The sequence below is a fragment of the Ostrea edulis genome, chromosome 4, assembly GCF_947568905.1.
Source record: "Ostrea edulis chromosome 4, xbOstEdul1.1, whole genome shotgun sequence".
NCBI lineage: Eukaryota > Metazoa > Mollusca > Bivalvia > Ostreida > Ostreidae > Ostrea > Ostrea edulis.
In genome coordinates, this window is record NC_079167.1 from 86,107,348 (window position 1) to 86,128,194 (window position 20,847).

A 20,847-nucleotide genomic window follows, 5' to 3' on the forward strand; every position below is an offset into this window, starting at 1 on the left:
GCTGAGTCGACATATTATCTTAACTTCAAAAACAGCAAAATCAAAAAAAAAAAAAAAAGTTAGCACAACACCGATTGTGACATCACATAGCGTCAGGAGAGCAGACAGCAGTGATTGGTTGGTTAGTACGCGGTAGGCGTGTTACAGGATTTTATTGACACTCGCATCAGTCACGGGGAAACGCATACTAAATAATAAATGAGTTATGTCCTCTAAAGAACAAGAACCAGAGAGAGGCTACACTAAAACGAAACTACTGGGAAGACAATACCTTTCTTCGTTTTTGTTTTTACTGCAAAAAATCAAATGTGATTCTACTTCATTATTTCTAAAACAATCGGGGTTCTTTTTCTGCTTAATTTTCTTTTTGTATATTGCATCATCGTCATGAGCATTGAACATCAGACATCGTGATGAATAAGCAATTTTAAAGTGTGCGTTTGACACATATTCGTAACACGCTTTCAATATAAGATATTGTCACGGATGAGCAAAGAAATTATACATTTTAGATGATCGATGCAAGTAACACATTGACTGATACACCGAAAAGGAGCGGTCCTAACAGTGATTTACTTGGGAATTCGATCATCACGTGACATTTTGATTTACATGGGAATTCGTTCATCACGTGACATTTTAATTTACATGGGAATTCGTTCATTCCGTGATATTTTGCTAATGTAGTTTCTGATTGGTTCCTTGTCTCAGAGTTTTGACCATTTACTTACTGTGAGTGCATTTCAAAGATGTCCCTCATCATGTACAGGACGTATACGGGTTTGTGGTCACTGTCAATCGCCCATGGAGAGTAATCATATCTAAACGACAAACGAATTGCACCATCTCCAAACGTATCAAATAAAGTCATGTGCTAAGTATATATTTTCAAAATCACTGAACCAAATGTCTTTTAAGAATGCATTTTACAGAAATTGATTGGTTTTATATCTTTAAAAAATTTGGTAAGTAATCAATACTGTATTCATAAAGAAAAAACAAGGTTTAGTAATTGAAAACAAGTCATTGCCGTATGAGGACTGTGAACTTATATATGGCGATTAAAACAGATTTTATTTCTTTAAGAAGATCAACTCCAATTCTATTCTTGTTACTCATTCCGTAAAGTAGCTGTTCTACTCCAGTGAAATGAATCGAGCTTGGACTACCCATCTGGCATTTATTAAGTAGATATCAATAGCGGGTTTAAGGGAGACGCACCCAGCTTCCCATCCCCCTAAAATTTTAAATTTAAGGTAAATCATAGTCTCTTGTTTAAAACAAAATAAACGATAAAAAAGCAATCATATATTCTTTTCCCAAAAAAAATCCTTTCACCTCATTAAAAATGACAGAAAACACATGTAGTAAAACTGACTATAAAGGACCCCTATTGCAAGCCCTATAAAATCCGGGAACTTCGATCCCGCCCTGGTCCCACTGGGGGCCTAAGGCGACCCCCAGACCCCCTGCCTCATGAAGTTACGCCCCAATCTTCAATCCCTGGATCCGCCCCTAAATGTAAAGTATCCAAAATTTAGTTAAGTGTGCGACCCTGAGTTAGCATACTATGATCTAATCAAGTCTACTTATTCCGACTCAGTGAATTCAGCATCGGGATGCATTATCGGAGGCGAGGTCAGCGCCGGTTGAATGCCCCCTTTACAAATACATGTATGATCCATTTGTTTACATAAAGATATGTCCAAAACACTTTAAAAAATGCGTCTTATCAGAATTCAGTAGTTTCAGGGGGTTTTGCCCACTGCTTCCCCACCAGGGCAATTCAAGACATAGCCAAAACACCCAGCTGTTACCCCCCCCCCCCCCTTTAAGAAATGTCTGGACCGGCCATTTGATTATTAGTAATTGATTCTCGATACTGACGTCACACAGCTCAGCTTACTCTAGAATATCCGGAATGTCATCAGGAAGAGGGATTCGCTTCGTCATCTGATACTCCTCCTCGTTACACTGACTGTGATAAGACAGAACCTCCACCGCCACACGGTACTTCTGCTCCGATCGACGGATTTTATCATACAGCTTGCAAAGAGAAATATTAACTGTGTATAAATACCTGATATATAACTGACAGACCAACACTTACAACAAATACAGATTGGGAATGAAAATGAACAGTTGGTGATTAAGACACGAAACATTTGGGCTTACTTTAGCGTGATGAAGAGCTAGTCCACAATATATAGCGAAGGTTTCGAATGACTCCTCGTCAGCTTTCGTGAAAACCCCGTCAATCTTATTCACCATCTGTACCACGCCGATGATGCTGAAAAGAGGCATATGCGGAAACATGTTTAATACCCGCCTCTTTATCTTGTACAAATAATGGATAAGGAAAGTTTAACGAATTGTTTTGTCGTATGTGCACATGGTTCATTGAGGACTTTCGTCTACTGCCCCCCCCCCCCCCCCCCCCCCCGACTCCCACCCCTCCCCGTAAAGTATACACACTGACTGTGTAATACTGTATCGGTACTTCATATTTCAGAGCCTAAGGCTGAAGCTATACTTTCGCTAGACCTTGAATGTATCTCTCCCTTACTGCAAAGACTACAAACGCTGAATCCCGAGTATACTATCTTGTGTAGACAGAACACACAATACGTGTCATTTTACGTACTTTCCTCGGTTATAGATAGGCATACATAGTATGCTTTTTGTCCTGTATCCCGTCTGTAAGTCCACATCGCGGTTAAACCGACTGTCTGTGTAGGCATCCGCAATGTTTAGCACCTCCCCCGTAGAGGCCACGTGACCTGCCACGCCCCTGTCCATGGGAAATCTGTAAAAGCATGAAGCGCTACATTTGGGATTTGTCACCAATTGGTTTGACTGCGTTAAATATCAACATGATTAAGATCAATGTTATCTAAAGTCAACAACAGAATCATTTAAATGGAATGTATATCCGAATCTACATGGTTTAAGAAATAAATAAAAATGGAATTATTCTCTCTCTCTCTCTCTCTCTCTCTCTCTCTCTCTCTCTCTCTCTCTCTCTCTTTAATCTGAAATATTTACTGTTTAGTCAATCGTACAAATAGGACAAGGATAAATAAGCATTAACATTTTTTGCGTCATCTAGATTCTGTCTACCTTACATCTAGACTGTCTACCTTATTTCTTTCTGAGGGATATGTTCCTCCACCCTGCCGGTATCAAAGATCCGCGCGTAAAGCTCGCGACTTTTGGTGTCTAGGAGAAACAGTGAGGCGCGGTCTGCAATGACCAGCTTCTTGGCATAATTCTGGAAACAAAAGAAAACTGGTAAAACATTGGTCAAATGTAAGCACATACACGCATTCATTGATATGGCTTACCTCAGATCGGACATACAGTAATTTATTTTCGTGGATTTGAATTTTTGCGTTTGAGTTAACAAACTCATTACAATGGTTCGTACTTCGTGGTTTACAGATTCGCTATCAGAATGACAAACACTAGACGTGAGGGATAGGGATAACATTTGGTTGTTACCACCACGAAATCAACGAACGTTTATACCCGCCAAAATAACACTCGTTATCAAGACAAGCTGTTTTTCGGTTCAAAAATAATGTATACCTTACCATTATTTTCATAATGACCGTATCCATGCTGACTATGTCTTGGAAAATAGATCTAGAAAATAAAATAAACAAGAAATATATGACGGATCTAGACTACATATTGGAAAATAGATCTAGAAAATAAGGTGAATCATATGACGAAACAAAAACCATTAGATTACAGTTATGTGAGGTACAAGATCCATCTTAATTTGTCAACAATCGTCTTTCTTATTCCCATATCATTACATAATTAAGAATGGAGGGAAATGATAAGTGCTAGATTACACAATAGATTTTTGGACTCCCCTGTAGATATACTTACTTCGTGACAGCTAACAGAAAGTCATTCAGCTTTCTCTGTTTCACCATGTTGTTGTACATCTAAAGGAAAATACATCCAAAACGTTAAATGACATTCATATCATAGTATCAAAATTTAAATACAATAATTTAAAATTCAATATAATCAATCGAATTCTAACACTGGATACCACGCATTAATAAAGTTGATAAAGCAAGTGCAAGCATAGTTATTGAGAAGCACATGACCAGAGCAAAGACGTTAAATAAACGAACAGACAAGAATTCTGTGCAAGCTTCTTCCGTTCGTAGCAACTTCCGTTCCACTGGGTACGACAAGCTAAGAAACTACAAATCATGCAGCAGAGCTATTACGTGGGCCCTATTGCTAGTATTCTAAACATAAAAAATATTTATTTATCCAACATGCAAAACAGGGGACATTTACTTACAATAAGAAATTTCCTCGTTTCCCCACCAATTAATATAAAGAAACATGCGACATCGGAATGCATCTTGATTTTCCCTTTACATTGTACTACACCAAAAACGGGGATATTAAACAACAATCTTATACCTCTAAGTAAAAGACAGCGAGACCTCCCCACAGCACGATATTGGCCGCGATCTATGTAGAAAGAGTAAATATTGTCAGGCTAAACGGGCGATAATTGGTCGTCAAATTATCCTCTATTTATATCCCCTCACACAAATGGCCATCTTGTGTTGGAACGTAGAATTTTAGTGAGTAATTACCCGTATTCATCACAGAAACTTGTTCCATTAAAGAAGTTACAGTTGTTTCAACTGGTAGCTAATCCACAAGTTTACCATAAACCATGAGCAGACATCCACGACTCCTTGGAAATGGGAATACGCGATGAAAAATCATTTTATCTAGGAACTGAACGATGCTGGCCATTTCCAAAGAAAGCAGAAAGAATATTTATCTATGCTGTTAGTTTCATTTGTTTATGCACTGAAGTATGAAGAAGTTACAATAGTATATAGAGTGTAACCTATCTACGTGCTCTATATTTTCACCTTTTCAGCGAAATCAGATCATCAAGTGGTTTAGTACATCACACCGTTTTACTGTTAATAATGAAGTAATGATAAGGTAAGAACTTTAGCTGCTAGCTTTAATGCACACACTACTGTAAGATAGCGCCAGATTATACAGAGCTAGGACCCGGATGTGGATAACACCCGGATGTTTACCTCCACGTATTCCATACAAATATCTGTCCACACTAGCATCATTTCAGCCACCTAGAACATCACAGCGTCAACAGAGATATACATACGATTAAAGTTTGAAATATATATATATACATACTGTCAACATGATTTTAATCAATATCCTTATATTCCTTGACGTTTGGTGCAACTTCTACTACACAGATATTTTTTGTTGTTTCTTCATTTGCAATGTACAAATTTATTTTCAATTTTTTTTTAAACGGCTACGTAAACATCGCTTGACTCACCTCCTCTTCATCCGCGGAGAAGGGCATATTACCGTAGTTCCTATACAATTCCACTACACCTGCAAAACAGTATAGAAGAAAAATGTTTTAAACAAGAGCACCTTTCATGCTGTAAATACGCCTATGATTCAATATATTCTGTAACACAGTAGTAATTTATAATAAAAAGGTTTATATCCAAATAAAGCATTCCATATGGGGAAAATGGCTCTACCAGTGTTCTTTCGACACGTTCATCAATGTTAGTTTTAAGATGACATTGTTAAACATCAAATTGAAAAGATTGATTGATTGTATCTCTCGAGAATATTTCACTCATTTGGAGACGTCACCAAGACCGGTGAAGGGCTTCAAATTTAGATCTTTACTCGGCGCTTACAGCCTTTGAGCAGTGGGGGTTCCAGTGGGGGGTTCTTTAACGTGCCACACCTACTGTGACACGGGGCATCCGTTTTTAAGGTAATCTACGAGGACCCGTGACATTCACACCTAATGCCGAACATTTGGCGATGGAACTGTCACTACTTTTTTTTAACGACTTAGGTGTGATGCGGCCGGGATTCGAACCCCGGCCTTCCACATGCGGGACGAACGCTAGATAACCTCTAGACCACCGCAGCGGCTAAACTGATATTCCACTGTATAATAAGGTATACCTTGAGAAGCAAATTTGTTACATATCAAAATATGACTGGCATCAACCAACATGGAAAACATGTACACCAAGTTTGATGATCCTAACCTTAAATGTACTGTTGTTCCTTCATGATTAACCATGAGTGTATGACCTTGACCGCTGATCTTGAAAAATTATAAACATCTTCCTCTCACGATGGGAACACGTGTACCAAATTTGACAGTTGCCTTATTAGTATTTTGTTTGTTTGTTTTGATGTTTTCCGCCACACTCAACAATTTTTCAGTTATATGGTGGCGCCCAGTTTTTATTGGTGGAAGAGAGAACCCAGATACAATGTACCTGGGAAGAGACCACCGACCTTCCGAAAGTAAACTGGGAAACTTTCTCAATTACCGGCGCGAGCGGGATTCGAACCCGCGCCGACAGAGGTGAGAGGCCGTGTGATTTTGAGCGCAATGCTTTAACCACTCGGCCTTATCAGTATTGTTTCTATCTTGTTTTGTGACTATGAAAATACCATTGTATGTTTGACTTTCACCTTTGGCCTTGAAAAACAGATTTAAAAAAAAAGATTTCAAAGCCGATGAGAGATGAAATTCTTCATTATTTCAGTTCTTTGTGTCAGGGATCATACCGGTAAGATAGGCACTGTTTAAGGGGCATGGACACGATTTGAGCTGAAAATTTTCAAATTTTATTTTTTCATTTTTAATGTTTAGAATGTTTAACTAAGGTATTTATAATGGTCAACAACAAAATTGAGTGTCAGTTGCCAAGCTACGTGGGAGATACAGAACTCACAATTCTGTGTTATGTAAACAAGGCTCGTACCATGCTTTTGTTTACATAGATTGAATATACTAGTAAAATTTCGTCTAAAGCAAATTTTTTTTCAATTCATAAGTTAATTCGCAACACAATTAAATACTGTTTGGCACATCTCATTTTGGTTTAAACATGCTATTTTCTATCAAGCAATCTATATGTAAACAAAAACATGGCATGAGCCTTGTTTACATAACAAAGAATTGTGAGTGCTGTATCTCACTTGTAACTCAACAACTGCTATTCAAATCTCGGTTGACCATTAGAAATACTTTAGTTAAGCATTGTAAACAGTAAAAATGAAAAAAATAAGATTTGAAAATTTTCAGCTCAAATCGTGTCCATGCCCCTTTAAGTACATTTTGTAAATAAGAGTAGCATCAGAAATGTTGATACGAGGTGAAACCTTGAGTGTAAACCTCCATAGTATACCATCGGACCCAAAAATGAACCCCAATTTATTCTCCACATTGTAATATTGCACCCATTGGTTCACTAAGCGTAATGTATTTAATTGCAGTACATTTTCAACAGTAAAGTACTGTAATTTATACATTGAATAAAAATTTATATTTTCACAGTTGTTATCAACACACTGTGAAAATAACAATTGAAGTGATATTTTCAGTGTGAAAAACTAAAAATAACAAGAACTAGTGAATTGCCGAGATATTTTCTTTTTTTTTTAAGGTAAAATTAAATTTTGTCATGTTTCATTAACCAAAAATAAAATTGAATTAAAGTTGTCTTATTATTCAAATGTATTGATTTTTTTCCCCATCTTTCTTAAAGCTGTATGGTCTGAATTACAATATTTTTTTCCATATCGTAAAAACGCTATTAAATCATCGCACGTTTGTAGTTATGAGGCTGTATGACCTATCATAAATTATTTCAAAGCCGTGTATTTTGTTATAACAGTACCGTACCATAAGTTTAATAGAAATAAAAATATCAAATACCTCTTAGTAATTCGTTGTTTTACGCTCTTTCAGCCTTAAAACTAGACAGTTGCGTATGAGTTATATATCATGTTGGGATTCCCCTGACGCGCGTGGGTCTATTTATAGACGTCTATTATGGAATGATTTATATATGTACCCACTATATTTACTTTCTAAATAATATTCGCACTGTTTTCTTTTACATGCATATGTTTTCAAGCATGTATTTAAGGGAAAGTTAATAACTTTATAACGTAATTAATCTGCTTTAAAGTAATTATGTACAAAAATAATACATGAACATCGGGTAATACAGCTTTAAGGTGCTATACTTCCTACGTAATGTTGTTTCGATCGTCAATAAAGAGACAGCTAACAGGAATGGAATATTCAATGTTTTATTGTTGGATATAGAATTCAATTCACTCCTGAGACAGAATTATATATATACGAAATCAATTGTATGAAAAGGCATATATCTAACTACAAAACATTGAATATCCTCAATGCATTAAAATTATATCGTTTTCAAGTCTTATGCTTACAGACAAGAAATAGATGTGTATTTCAGAAATCCTATTTTATTTAGGTACATTTAATTTGTTATGTATTTTCATCCTGTTTGAATAATGGAGCTCTTTTTCGATAATAATGGTAGTATCGACATGTTGGAAGAGAAGAAAAGCTAGTAATGAAAGTTTTTTCTCTGGTTATAAACCCTACATTTTCTATGAAATGATCGGTGCGAGTATATAATTATTCTGATTATCGATTTGACATCAGTAACATTCATGTGGAGTTCCACAAGAACAGTTGGTTGTTTGTTTTACGTCCTGTCGAGAATTTTTCACTCATACTGAGGCATCATTGACTGTAAGTGACGTACCACATTTAGACTTATGCTTAGCAAGGGTTCTTTTACGTGTCAACGCCTGTTGTGATACGGAACCTAGGTTATTAAGGTCATATTCGAAAGACCTGTAATTATCACTTCTAAATGCCGATCTTTGGCGAAAGAGCAATCACTACTTACATAAAAAGTGAAGATAATGAACAGTGATCAATCTCATAACTCCTATAAGCAATACAAAATAGAGAGTTGGGCAAACACGGACCCCTGGACACAACAGATGTGGGATCAGGTGCCTAGGAGGAGTAAGCATCCCCTGTCAGGTAAACGGAGTTATCCGTAGTCAAAATCAGTGTGCTAAAACAGCCTAACAATCGGTATGAAACACGTCAGACAGTATTTGACCCAATGATAGGTTGTATTGGCAAACAAGATCTTAATAACGACCATAGAATTTGCAAAATGCTGACTTTAAACGAGACTGTTGAAACCCCTGTACCATCAACGTGTTTGTCAGTAGCCTGCCTCGATTTAAAAACTGACCATACGCAGAACAAGCTCTTGCGTATCGAATCAGTTAAGAGATATAAACACCATATGCAGGTGATAATGGAATATCGCTACATAAATATGGGAAGTTGACGTTGCAATGCAATATCTAAATATGAAGCAGAAGTGGACGACTCTGTGGTGTGTTTTATCTCGAGTTCACTGGGATATATCGAATCGACATATGAATGAAAATTATTATTGTTAATAGATAAAACGTCGTCGATATATCTAAATGTCGAATTGAAGGCCACAAGAGATGTTTTCTTCTCAGATAGAAGTTTTTGAATAAATTCTACTGCATAGGAAATATAAAAACAGGTCAGTTAACAAAGGGGCACAATTCGTGCCCATGGGAATGCCAACAGACGGTTGGAAGACCTGATCACCAAAGACCACGGAGATATTGCCCATGAGGAACTCCATCATATATCTTATTTCAACTTCAGAGTAATTGTGCGTGGAATCAGAGTGATGTTTAACAAAGTATTTTTTGGGATGACAGGTCACTAGATATGAATATTTGCGTTTTCCATGTACGAGTATGTGTACGTGTTAGGTTTGACGCAGCCATGACAAGACCGGGGTTCGAACTCATGGCTGCCCTGCTATAAAGCGAATGTTCTAGCACTGAGCTACTGCGACTAATTACAAGAATAGTAATCAGTCTATTTTTGCAGTCAAGTTTTGTGCAAGTATACAAAACAACGTCACACAAACAAAGTAAACAAACAAACAAACTTGATAGATGGTGATAATTCGAAGCATTTACCGCGTGTGAAGGAATGGACATATGTGCCATCAATTAGAAATGAATCCATCACAACATTTATATTGGTCACGAACTGTTAATTCACACTATATCGGACACTCATCCTTTTTCATTCACTCGGGTTAGAGAGCACTGCAATGTGTACAGGTTTACTAGCTATATGACGATACAGCCTGCCAATTGACGTTATGCAGTGTAAAGGACTATGATGTCATGGCTAGTAAATAGAGATAGCTACTATTGTGACGAGGAGTCACAATATGATATATTTCAATGAAGTGATCAATATCCTGCTATTCCTTAATTATTTACAATTCTAATGATTTGGTCTTTGATATCTCTCCATATTGTAATGATACCCATTTCCTCATGAATGCGTTGCAATTGTGAACCTTGCGCGTATGAATATTGATAAATAATATAGTACCTCTATTTTAACAGCTAGAAATTTCTACAGAAATGAATGCAGGATGTAAATATAAGAAATAGATTTCAGATTTGAAAGTACATAAGAGTATAAACCGCTACGCCTCACGCTTGTGTACTTTTCAGGAGTCGCTTATGTTCTTCATGAAGAGGGTCTATGTCGGCGTGAAGCATAGTAGCTCATTCCCCCGTGTATTTTCATCATTTCTTAAAAACATGCAATTAAACTGTTTTATATGAACGATCTATGGAACAATTATTTGGCTCATAACATAAGTTTAAAAATAGTCTATCTACTGCGATCAAAGTTGACATTGTCTTACCTAGATTTTGTTACAAGATGTTCACTTTCATACCAGATATACCGACCAAATTGCAGTCGAAGAAAATGATTATGTAACAATAAACATATGACGTTGTTTTAAAGTACCAGTTTTCGCGGAATTTACGTACGGTCATTTCGCAAAAAATCTAAATCTACCTTATTCCAAATGCGCCGAACAAGATATATTCGCGTTTAAGTACTTTTTTCAGATTTTGATAATTACCATAGCTAAAATGATCATTTAGAAATAGTAGATATTCTTTCTGTTAATATCTAAAACTTTTTTTTAATATCAAAATATCGCATCTGTCTAAACAATAAAACAAACAATCAAACACAAACAACTAAAAAACAAAAACAACTAACTAGCATGCAGAACGTTTTGGAATTTCCAATATAAAGATAAATTTCTGTAGTTGTTCTGTCCTAATGACACACTATTAATAACACAATACTTTTCGTATATGAATAATGAGCTTATCTTAGGAAAATACTAGATGAATAAAGAAATATACTTTCACCGAAGGAAGACATTTGTATATAATCAATACTAGTATAGCTGAAACATTTGACATATTCATATAAAAATATGGTCGTCATGCAAATATCGTTTATAAACAATTTCTTTTCTTAACAATCGTTTCTTTTTTCTTTGCTTTAAAAGACTGTAATGTCGGAATAACACACGAAGGCTTGAATGAGAGCTTCTTTCAAAGCAAGCAAGCGTGTGGTGTGTGTGTGTGTGTGTGTGGTGGTGGGGGGGGGTCCTCTGTGCGCTTTTGTTTATCACATGGTTAGAGGTATCAGAGGCAGTATGCATCTTTATATGTATTTGCTAGCTAGTTAGGTTTTTCAATTCTAGAAATGTAATAATAAACCTAGGCTTACCTAGAATGGTGTTGTCCCCATGTAAAAGAGGGACTGCTATTGCGGACACGCCCCTTTCTGTTTCCACACCCAGTCCCAATGGAAACCGTGGATCCTAAATACACAAAAATAAAAATAAGATCAATTGAATGATGACCTTGTTGGTCTTTACATTAAAACATCTTAATTTCTACCAATACAAAAATTTTAATTAAAGAATCCTTGTAAGCTCTATTGCAAAAATGTTTTTTTTTTTAAACTGTTTTAAATTATATATGTACATGCGAGTTAAAATGCATGAACTATCAATCTTATTTTTATCATGAAAACGTGACCATGCACGTATAATGAAACACGGTCAGCATAAGCTTATTTTGTGTGGTATAAAAATTTTCTGAAAATAACCTTTTCAAACTTCTAAAACCTCAAAGAAAACTTCACAATGGCTTTTCTTCCAACAAATTTTTATTCGTTCATTGCTTTAAATATATAGTTCTCCCTCTGCGTTTGTGAACATTAAAAGTATTTATGCCTATAGCAATAATTTTCGAGCATTATACATTTGATCAAAATTCAGTAATTTGAAACTATCCGGGATACCATTTTTTCCCCTCCCCTTCCCGGAGTACGTCCATGATGTGGTCTTTCTGACAGATTGTATTATTCGTTTTATCTTTTTTTCCCCTTCTGATCAGATGACAATCCGCAAAATGATCAGATTTCATACACATTTCTAAAAGAAGAACTTGAGTGGTTTGAGTCTCTAAGTATCAGATGAGATTTTATATCCACTGGCATCTTTTCAATACAAATTTAACAAACAAATGTGTTTCACACATTTTGTCCTGAAAAGTCGTTTATTGCCAGTGTTATATACTTCATTGACAATCCCGTAATTAAATTAATTAGATTGTTTAGAAAGTACCATAAACGTTTTTAAATTCCAGACAAGATTTCTCATAGCTTCAAACGTTTTGTGTTTGCTTGGTTTGAAAGAAGAAGAAAATTGCTGCTGATATGACGTCACGATGTAACTGTTTACATCCACCGCATGATATTTCCCGCGTTAAATAAAGAGGCGGATAAAATGTCTATATAAGTCGTTGCAAGATGTTAATGGGCTTCACTCCTCTCAATGGTCACACTGTACAACATAATATGTATACGGTGTGACCATTGGACCGAGCTAAGCATGTACGTAACTCCGTGTCCCGAGTGGTAATCATAATTCCGTTAAGTACGGTAGATTATGATTCATTTAAAAATATATATTTTGAATGAAATTGCCTTGCCCTAAACACCCAGTAACATCTCAATATATGGGGACAACAGTTTTACATGATCCGCCTATTCATTGAACGCGGGAAATAAAACGCAAGGCGACGTAAACTGTGCATTGTGACGTCACATTTAGCCTCGACTTTTTTCTCTTTTTCAAAGCAAACAATTATAAACAACAATAATACATTCCGTATGCAATGAAAAAGGCCGTTAAAACTAAACAAAATTAACCAATAAATTCAAAATTGTAAAAAACCGTAATTTTATCGTATACTCTTATTCACAGAAACTCATGAACTCGTTCATCTATTTAGTCGTATAACGGTTTTATATGTATTTATTTGCCAAAACCTGTTACAATGATAATCATACTATTCACTTTGAACAAAATGAGTGTTTAAATTACGAATTGCACGTTAGAGTCTTCTATTATTTGCATTCAAAATAAAACACGAATAACTGTTGAAGCAGGTAATGAAAAAATAAATGGCGGCGCCCATATGGATCACGAAAATTTCAGTGAACGTATATAGAGATTATCTCTTTTTCTTTTGCTGATTTTGACTTTTTTCTTTTACATACGTGTTACCTTTAGAGCCTTGCTTCGCGGACGGGCCTTCGGCCCGTCCGAGCTTCGCTCGGTATTATATTTCATTTAGACTTCTGACATTATATTTGTATGTTATATATTTCATTCAGAACTCTAACATTATATTTGTGTACATGTGTATTATATATCTTATTAATATGTATACGGTGTGACCGTTGGACCGAGCGAAGAATGTAATTGTCATTGGAGAGTCGCAAGTGGTAATCATAATTCCGTTAAGTACGGTAGATTATGATTCATTTAAAAATATATATTTTGATTGAAATTTTCCTTGCGCTAAACACCCAGTAACATCTCAGTATTAAAGGGGTTTATATGGGGACAACAGTTTTACGGGATCCGCCTATTCATTGAACGCGGGAAATAAAACGCAAGGCGACGTAAACAGTGCATCGTGACGTCACATTTAGCCTCGACTTTTTTCTCGTTTTCAAAGCAAACAATTATAAACAACAATAATACAATGCGTATGCAATGAAAAAAGGCCGTTAAAACTAAATAAAATTAACCAATGAATTCAAAATTGTAAAAAAGTAACTGTAATTTTATCGTCTATTCTTATTCAAAGAAACTCATGAACTCGTTCATCTATTTAGTCGTATTACGGTTTTATATGTATTTATTTGCTAAAACCTGTTACAATGATAATTATACTATTCACTTTGAACAAACTGAGTGTTTAAATTACGAATTGCACGTCAGAGTTTTCTATTATTGGCATTCAAAATAAAACACGAATAACTGTTGAAGCAGGTAATGAAAAAATAAATGGCGGAGCCCATATGGATCACGAAAATTTCAGTGAACGTATATAGAGATTATCTCTTTTTCTTTTGCTGATTTTGACTTTTTTCTTTTACATACGTGTTACCTTTAGAGCCTTGCTTCGCGGACGGGCCTTCGGCCCGTCCGAGCTTCGCTCGGTATTATTTGTAAGGTATATATTTCATTATTAGTATGTTAATTATATATTTCATTATTTGTATGCTATATATTTCATTATATTTGTATGCGATTCTTTGACTTGCAGGTGCGCGGTGTCTCGCCTACTACAATCAGTAAAGTACACCGTGAATCACTGATGTCAATCCACATAACCACAAACTGTGTCACAGACCAGTTATCTTCCCCTCCATCTGTAGATAAGTCACTAGTTTTACAAACATTAGGGTCGTGTGAACTGTTAACAATTATGTCAGCAAAATAAACATTTGTTAAATGGGTCAGCAAAAGTGTCACGTTGTACTCCACATAATCAAGGAGAGATACAGAGAAAGATAGAGAGAAAGGGATAGAGATAGTCAAAGAGATAGGTAGAAAGAGAGTCACATTCATGTAATGGAAAGCATACCTTATTAACCAATCGCAAAGCAAATTAGAATCAAAACACATATACTTGTCATGGATCACCAACAAAAAACCTGTAGAGTCGATTGTTCCGAACTCAAATAGCCGGCCACACCGGTTACAGACCCGAGTTCTGTTGTATTGTTACAGTTTTTGCAGGGTATTGATCCGAAGGAACTTCTAGTAAAGTAAAATCTAATTTGGACCCCAATGTAATAAAAAGAAAATCATAGATCCGTCCCTGTCGAAAATATTCAATACAGAGTGTCACTACACGAAGTTTTACGTGAAGTCGGCGTTATTATGTATAGTATCATAAACCTTTAGTTAGCTCCTGAGCTTTTGAGCACAATTGCGCAGGATGCTACAACTAAGTATTTACTGGTTCAATATTGATCTCATTGGTGCAAATATATTACACATTTATTGTTGAACTCTATCCAGTTGAAATTTTTTGTGTCAGTTCAAATTTTGAAAAGGTTTGACAGGGGCTATATTTTGTGGCGGAAGGATTCATTAATCAAAAAATTCTAATTCTGTATGATATTACAGTTTGTTTCATCCAATGTATCTTCTATTTTTATACTCCTATACGTGAATTTCAGTTTTATGATTTATGATACAGGTAAATGAGACTTGGAACTAGTTCAAATGTTGTAATTTATTAACTTGGTTGATATATTTTTCCAAACAGAACACCGATTCTTAAAAAAAGTTTTAATTAATTTACTCGAAATTTTGTATAAAAATTCAGTATTTTCGCCAATAATTCAAAAATTTGATCTCCAACCCCCACTTTTTTTAGCTGCATTTTAAACTTTTAGAAATTGGCCTTATTCTTAATATGTCCTTTTAAACTATCAATTTTGATATCATGAAGTTTTTCGTATATCAAGTGCAAAAAGGTCATTACTTACTTCCATTACTGGTATTAATTTTTTTTTTTCTGTAGTGTTAGAAGACATTATTATGTATCTATTTTATGTAATGATTGATTTGTGTTGCTTATCAAGTTTAATTGAATAAATTTAAGAGCAAAAAGGTCATGTTTAGAACACTATATCTCAATAACAGTGTTGCGACCCCAGTTTTTCTTTTTAATTTCCTAATTCTCCTTCAATGCAGAAATCAAAAATACACTTCCCAAAAAACTGACATTACTCCAAATTTCAGGTGCGAACCTCTTTAAAGAGGAATATTACACCAGAAAATTTTAATATGGATAGAAAGTGTAGGGCATGTACAACAATATTTTGAAATTGAAAACGTTAAAACTTGCTTTATTAGTAAAATAATACAGTTTTGCTAGAAAGTAATCTGAAGAAAAAAATTCAAAAGCCCTGCTGGACGCTGGACGCGAACCCACGATCTATAATAATTCAACAGTCGACACGCTAACCGACCGATCTACCCACCTAGGCGATTAGTTCCAAAAGGAAGTCAGCCATTATGATGATGTAGTATACCCCCTTAAAGGGGCTGTATTTTAGAAATAGTCCTTACCCCCACTAGACTCTGTGTGACCACGGATTCCTTTGTGTACGCCACATAAGCAGGGAGTGTGGCCCGTGGTTCGATTCTCCCAAGGCATGTCGTGGGCGCACGTTGGTTTCTAACAATAAAACTTTGAATATAATTAAGGATGCTTATAAATAATTGGTGATATTCATAATGTCTTTCTTCTTTTCTCTGATACAAATCCGCCAAAATTATTCGGCACATGCATACAAAGAGAAAAATACTCCAACGTGGACTTGTAACACAGTTTATCCACTGAGAAAGGTAAACTATGAATCTATTTTAATTTGTTTGTTTTACAATCTTAGAAGATGCATGTCAAAAAACCCTCACCTGCTACTTTTACTGGCCAGGAATAACTATAAAGATACAAAAATAAACATTGAATTAACATAATACATTCAGAAAAACTCTTACATTCATTTCAGATGACCATTCTACTACTCACAGCATATCTTATTTCAGATAATCATTTTACATGAAGATATATCTTATTTCAGATAAGTATTGCTATTTCACAATTATTCTATTTCAAATAATCATTGTTAAATCACAATGTATATTACTTTAGATAATTATTGTTTCATAATAATGTATCTTATTGTTACACCACAATATACATGTATCTTATTTCAACTCCTCGAATGTCTCGAGCACACGACATCTATGCGCACTCGACATATATGTTGAGTGCGCGAGACATTCGAGGAGTTCCGATTGTCTTATTTCAGAGAATCATCGTTACATCACAATGTATCTTATTTCAGATAATTATTGCTACATCACAATCTATCTTACATATGTATTTCAGATAATCATTGTTACATCACCATGTATCTTAGTTCAGATGATTAGGCTATTGTTACATCACCATGTATCTTAGTTCAGAGAATTATTCTTTTATATATCTTAATGTACTAGAAAAATATACCAAAATGTACCGTATCTGTTTAAGTAGTTCATTATAAAACTTTATTTTAGTGACAACTGATAAAATAATGCAGTGATTATAGTTACCTGGTTTTGGTCGTCGATTAGATACAAATTGTGGCCATCGGCATTTACAGCTGAAAAAAAAACCAACAAAATACTAAGTACAAAGATCATTCCATTAGTACTCGCGGTGACATTCAATCTAGGTCATGTACGGATTACTTACCAAAACATAAAACATTTTATGTCCACATTAAGAGACCTAATGCGACATTAAGGAGGTCTGGTACACTAATAGAAAGTATTGTTTGGTAGTCAATTCGTGTCTGGAGTGCTCATCATACCATAAAAACGATATACAACCATAATAAAACTAGGGACCGTGTTTGTTGTCAGAATTTTTTTTTCTAAATTTGATTTCTCAAAGGATTTTCAACAATATTCTGACAAACACGCTTTGTTCATATAACGGTATATATGAAGTGGTATTCAAGAGCTGATGGATTCGAACGAAACTGATCGGGATTTTAGATTCGAGGGAATAAGACCATATACTAGGTTGCAGAAAAAATCGCGATCTTCCAAAGGAATGTTGGTTCAATTAGCAATGTGCATGCATGTAATCATTTCATTCATCTGGAAAATGAAGAAGTGGATATAATGAAGAGTGATTAATCTCATCTTATAAAGAATACAAAATTAACAGAAGGGCAAACACGGACACAACAGAGGTGAAATCAAATGCCCAGGAGGAGTAAGTAATTCCTGTTGACCGGTCTCAACCACCGTGAGCTCTATATATTTATCGTGTAAACGGAGCAATCCATAGTCAATATCAGTATGTAAAGAACGGCCTAACAACTGGTATGAAACATGTCAGACAGCATTCGATCCAGTGAGAGCTTGTATTTGTAAATTATATAATTATAACGGCCAAAGAATTTGCGAACTGATAACTTTCAACGAGATTGTTGAAACCCCTGTAACATCAATTTACTTGTCAGTAGCATGTCTCGATTTGAAAATTGATCATACGCAGAACATGCTCTCGCGTATTGAAGCGGTTGAGAGATATAAACACAATATGCAAGTGATAATGGAATATTGTTACACAAATATGGGAACTTGACGATGGGGAAGTCATCTCGTTTGTCATAAAGTTGCATTGTTTGTTTACCGTTGACATCTATACTCAATGAAAAAAATGAAAATCCACACTGAAATCGATAAACATTCTACCAAGTATCACAAGCACATTTCAACAAGTGGTACGACATTTTGTCTCAAACTAAGTCCGCTTGATTGTACTGCTCATCATTTGCTGCAACTCATACTACTTAAGAGAAGATTGGGTATTCGGGAATGTACTAAAGTAGCCGCACAATCTAAAATCCTAAATAAGAAAAATTCGTAGAAATTGGAATTTAAATTTACACCGACTTTATTAAACATAATCGAAATTCCAATTCATATCGAATTTCATTTAATACAAATCGGAATTTTAATTTATTCAGAATAACAATGAATTCCATTTCTACCAGTTGTGCTAGGAGGACTAGAGATTTTACTGGATTAATCGAGATCTCCAACAGATTAAATATTTCAGCAATCAAAATGTGTAAATAAACACCGATTCAAGTTTGCTGTATATTAGACTCCTCCCCCTTTTTATCAGTAACGATACACCGAGCACGTGGTTAATCAAGCTGACCATTTGACGTCACCATCTTTTTATAAACAGAAGTAAAGTTTTTTCTGTCATAGTAAGTAAAGCAGAGTGGTTGATTTGCGGATCATCTTTGTATTCATGTCATGTTAAACAATACAATGGGAGGGGATATCACCATTTCACATCACTGGATGCAACCTGCTGTGTTGGACTGGAAATTTGATGTGACCATTTTCCTCTCTGTTTTCTTTTTTTAAATTCTTTTTCTTTCTTATTTTTTTTTCTTTTTGATGCGAAGACACTATAGAGGGTTTTAATTTCTGTGGTCCAAAATGGTTTCCTTATTTAGATCCAACACTGCAGATTTATGAAGTCAAAACGTCAACCATCGTCGCAAATCACGGGTTATTGTTTCATTCTATTTCACATTTGTGAAATAGAATGAAACAATAACCCGTGGTTTGCGACGATGAACGTCAACTAAGGTTTTTGTTTTGCAATAGAACAATGTTCCATTGCAAGTCGAGTTGCATACGATGCGTATATCAATAGTAACCAATCAGAACGTAGAAAGGTCGTATGTAAAATATGCAGGTTATTTCTACTCGTGTTTTTTCCTCCTGACTGATAAAACCATATAATTGTCTCTTCAAGCTACAATGTATACATGTTCAACTATGTCATGGACATATTAAGATACGTTTGAGGATCAAGGAATATGGGTCTCCCCAACATTTCCCCAGCACATTGTACATATCAATTAGATGTGTATAATTGAAGTAATTAAGGCAGTTGTTTGCAGATATTTCAGTTAGGAGTTGTGACATGGTACACTTACATTCGGCTGCGCACGCAGCGAGTTCGGTGAACACTTTGGCTTTATTAGTCGTGTTGTCCTTCGTCAAGTCCTGAAGAACACGCCATTTTTTGGACTGAACACAATTCTAGAAATGAAAAAGAATTTGTACAATGACAAACAACAAAAACATGCTATTACAGCGTTACATGTTAAGGGGAAGACAGGGGAGCTTATCCTGGTCTGACGACATACTTCAGGTCTCGGCAAGCGCATGTCTGGGATTTATAACTTGCACTGAACAATTATGATGTGATGCGTATGTAATTTTCCTAATCGGGATTTGTTTTTCTTCATATTAGGTAAAGAGCACCGAATGTCATTGACTCAAAGACGTCAGCAAATGACCTATGGTAACCCCTAAAGCTTACCTTCCAATTGCTTCTTTGGTCTTTATATAAATTGCCTGTAAATAATGAAAAAATACAACTTTACAAAATTTCATCAATTTCTTTTTCTAGAATAGTTTGCTTCCTGTGATTTACCCCAGTCTGAATTGCTGTCTTACAACATCTCAACTGTAATCATTATTGATTCTGAATAGCAAACTTTATAAATCATCGATTGAATTTTATATTTAGAAATTTTACAGAAACTAAATAAACGAGATGAAATTCTATTCACGCTTTTTATGAAAGTCCTGAATATCAATACATATCGTACAATGTACAGCGAATGTTGTACGATTTAAAGTTCAACAAGACACTAAAACGGTCGTAATTCCTTTTAACAACAATCGTAAGCTTGGCGGTGAGCGTTGGAGGTCACGGGTGCCAGAAAACCCCATTCTAAAAGTTGAATCAATTTGGAAAAACCATTCTTGAATTAAAAGTTGACTATTATTGATTTTTGGACACCTATTGATTGTGTGTAGAGATTGATGCGCATGCATCTGAACTTCTGTCGCGATAGAAAGGCCCGCCATCAAAACCGACCGCCATTAATTATTGGTGTCACAGTGACGCTATGTTAATACAAACTCTCAGATTATCTTGCGGACTTGAAAAGACCAGGCGTCATTTATTTTCAAAGGTTTCAATTTAATTACGTACTTTCTGTAAATATCTAAT

General features: G+C 35.3%; 1 protein-coding gene across 19 annotated transcripts in view; it reads right to left on the minus strand.

Moving 5' to 3' along the window:
• The window catches only part of LOC125669459 (probable 3',5'-cyclic phosphodiesterase pde-5), a 56,806-nt gene that overhangs the window by 11,092 nt on the left and 24,867 nt on the right, over positions 1–20,847 (minus strand). For 8 of the 19 annotated variants that reach the window (XM_048903961.2, XM_056164076.1, XM_048903963.2 and 5 more), the window contains 16 exons: positions 20,149–20,183; positions 19,760–19,865; positions 17,337–17,386; positions 16,653–16,678; positions 16,305–16,413; positions 11,585–11,678; positions 5,366–5,424; positions 5,097–5,147; positions 3,898–3,956; positions 3,594–3,645; positions 3,141–3,271; positions 2,645–2,806; positions 2,176–2,290; positions 1,907–2,046; positions 732–821; positions 272–292 (listed from right to left, as the gene is read on the minus strand). In XM_048903961.2, coding sequence (XP_048759918.1) covers positions 272–292; positions 732–821; positions 1,907–2,046; positions 2,176–2,290; positions 2,645–2,806; positions 3,141–3,271; positions 3,594–3,645; positions 3,898–3,956; positions 5,097–5,147; positions 5,366–5,424; positions 11,585–11,678; positions 16,305–16,413; positions 16,653–16,678; positions 17,337–17,386; positions 19,760–19,865; positions 20,149–20,183 — 1,300 coding nt within the window. Of the gene's footprint in view, positions 1–271; positions 293–731; positions 822–1,906; positions 2,047–2,175; positions 2,291–2,644; positions 2,807–3,140; positions 3,272–3,593; positions 3,646–3,897; positions 3,957–4,452; positions 4,504–5,096; positions 5,148–5,365; positions 5,425–11,584; positions 11,679–16,304; positions 16,414–16,652; positions 16,679–17,336; positions 17,387–19,759; positions 19,866–20,148; positions 20,184–20,847 lie in introns of all 19 variants that reach the window. The other 11 variants (XM_056164078.1, XM_056164080.1, XM_048903959.2 and 8 more) reach the window with 4 other exon arrangements.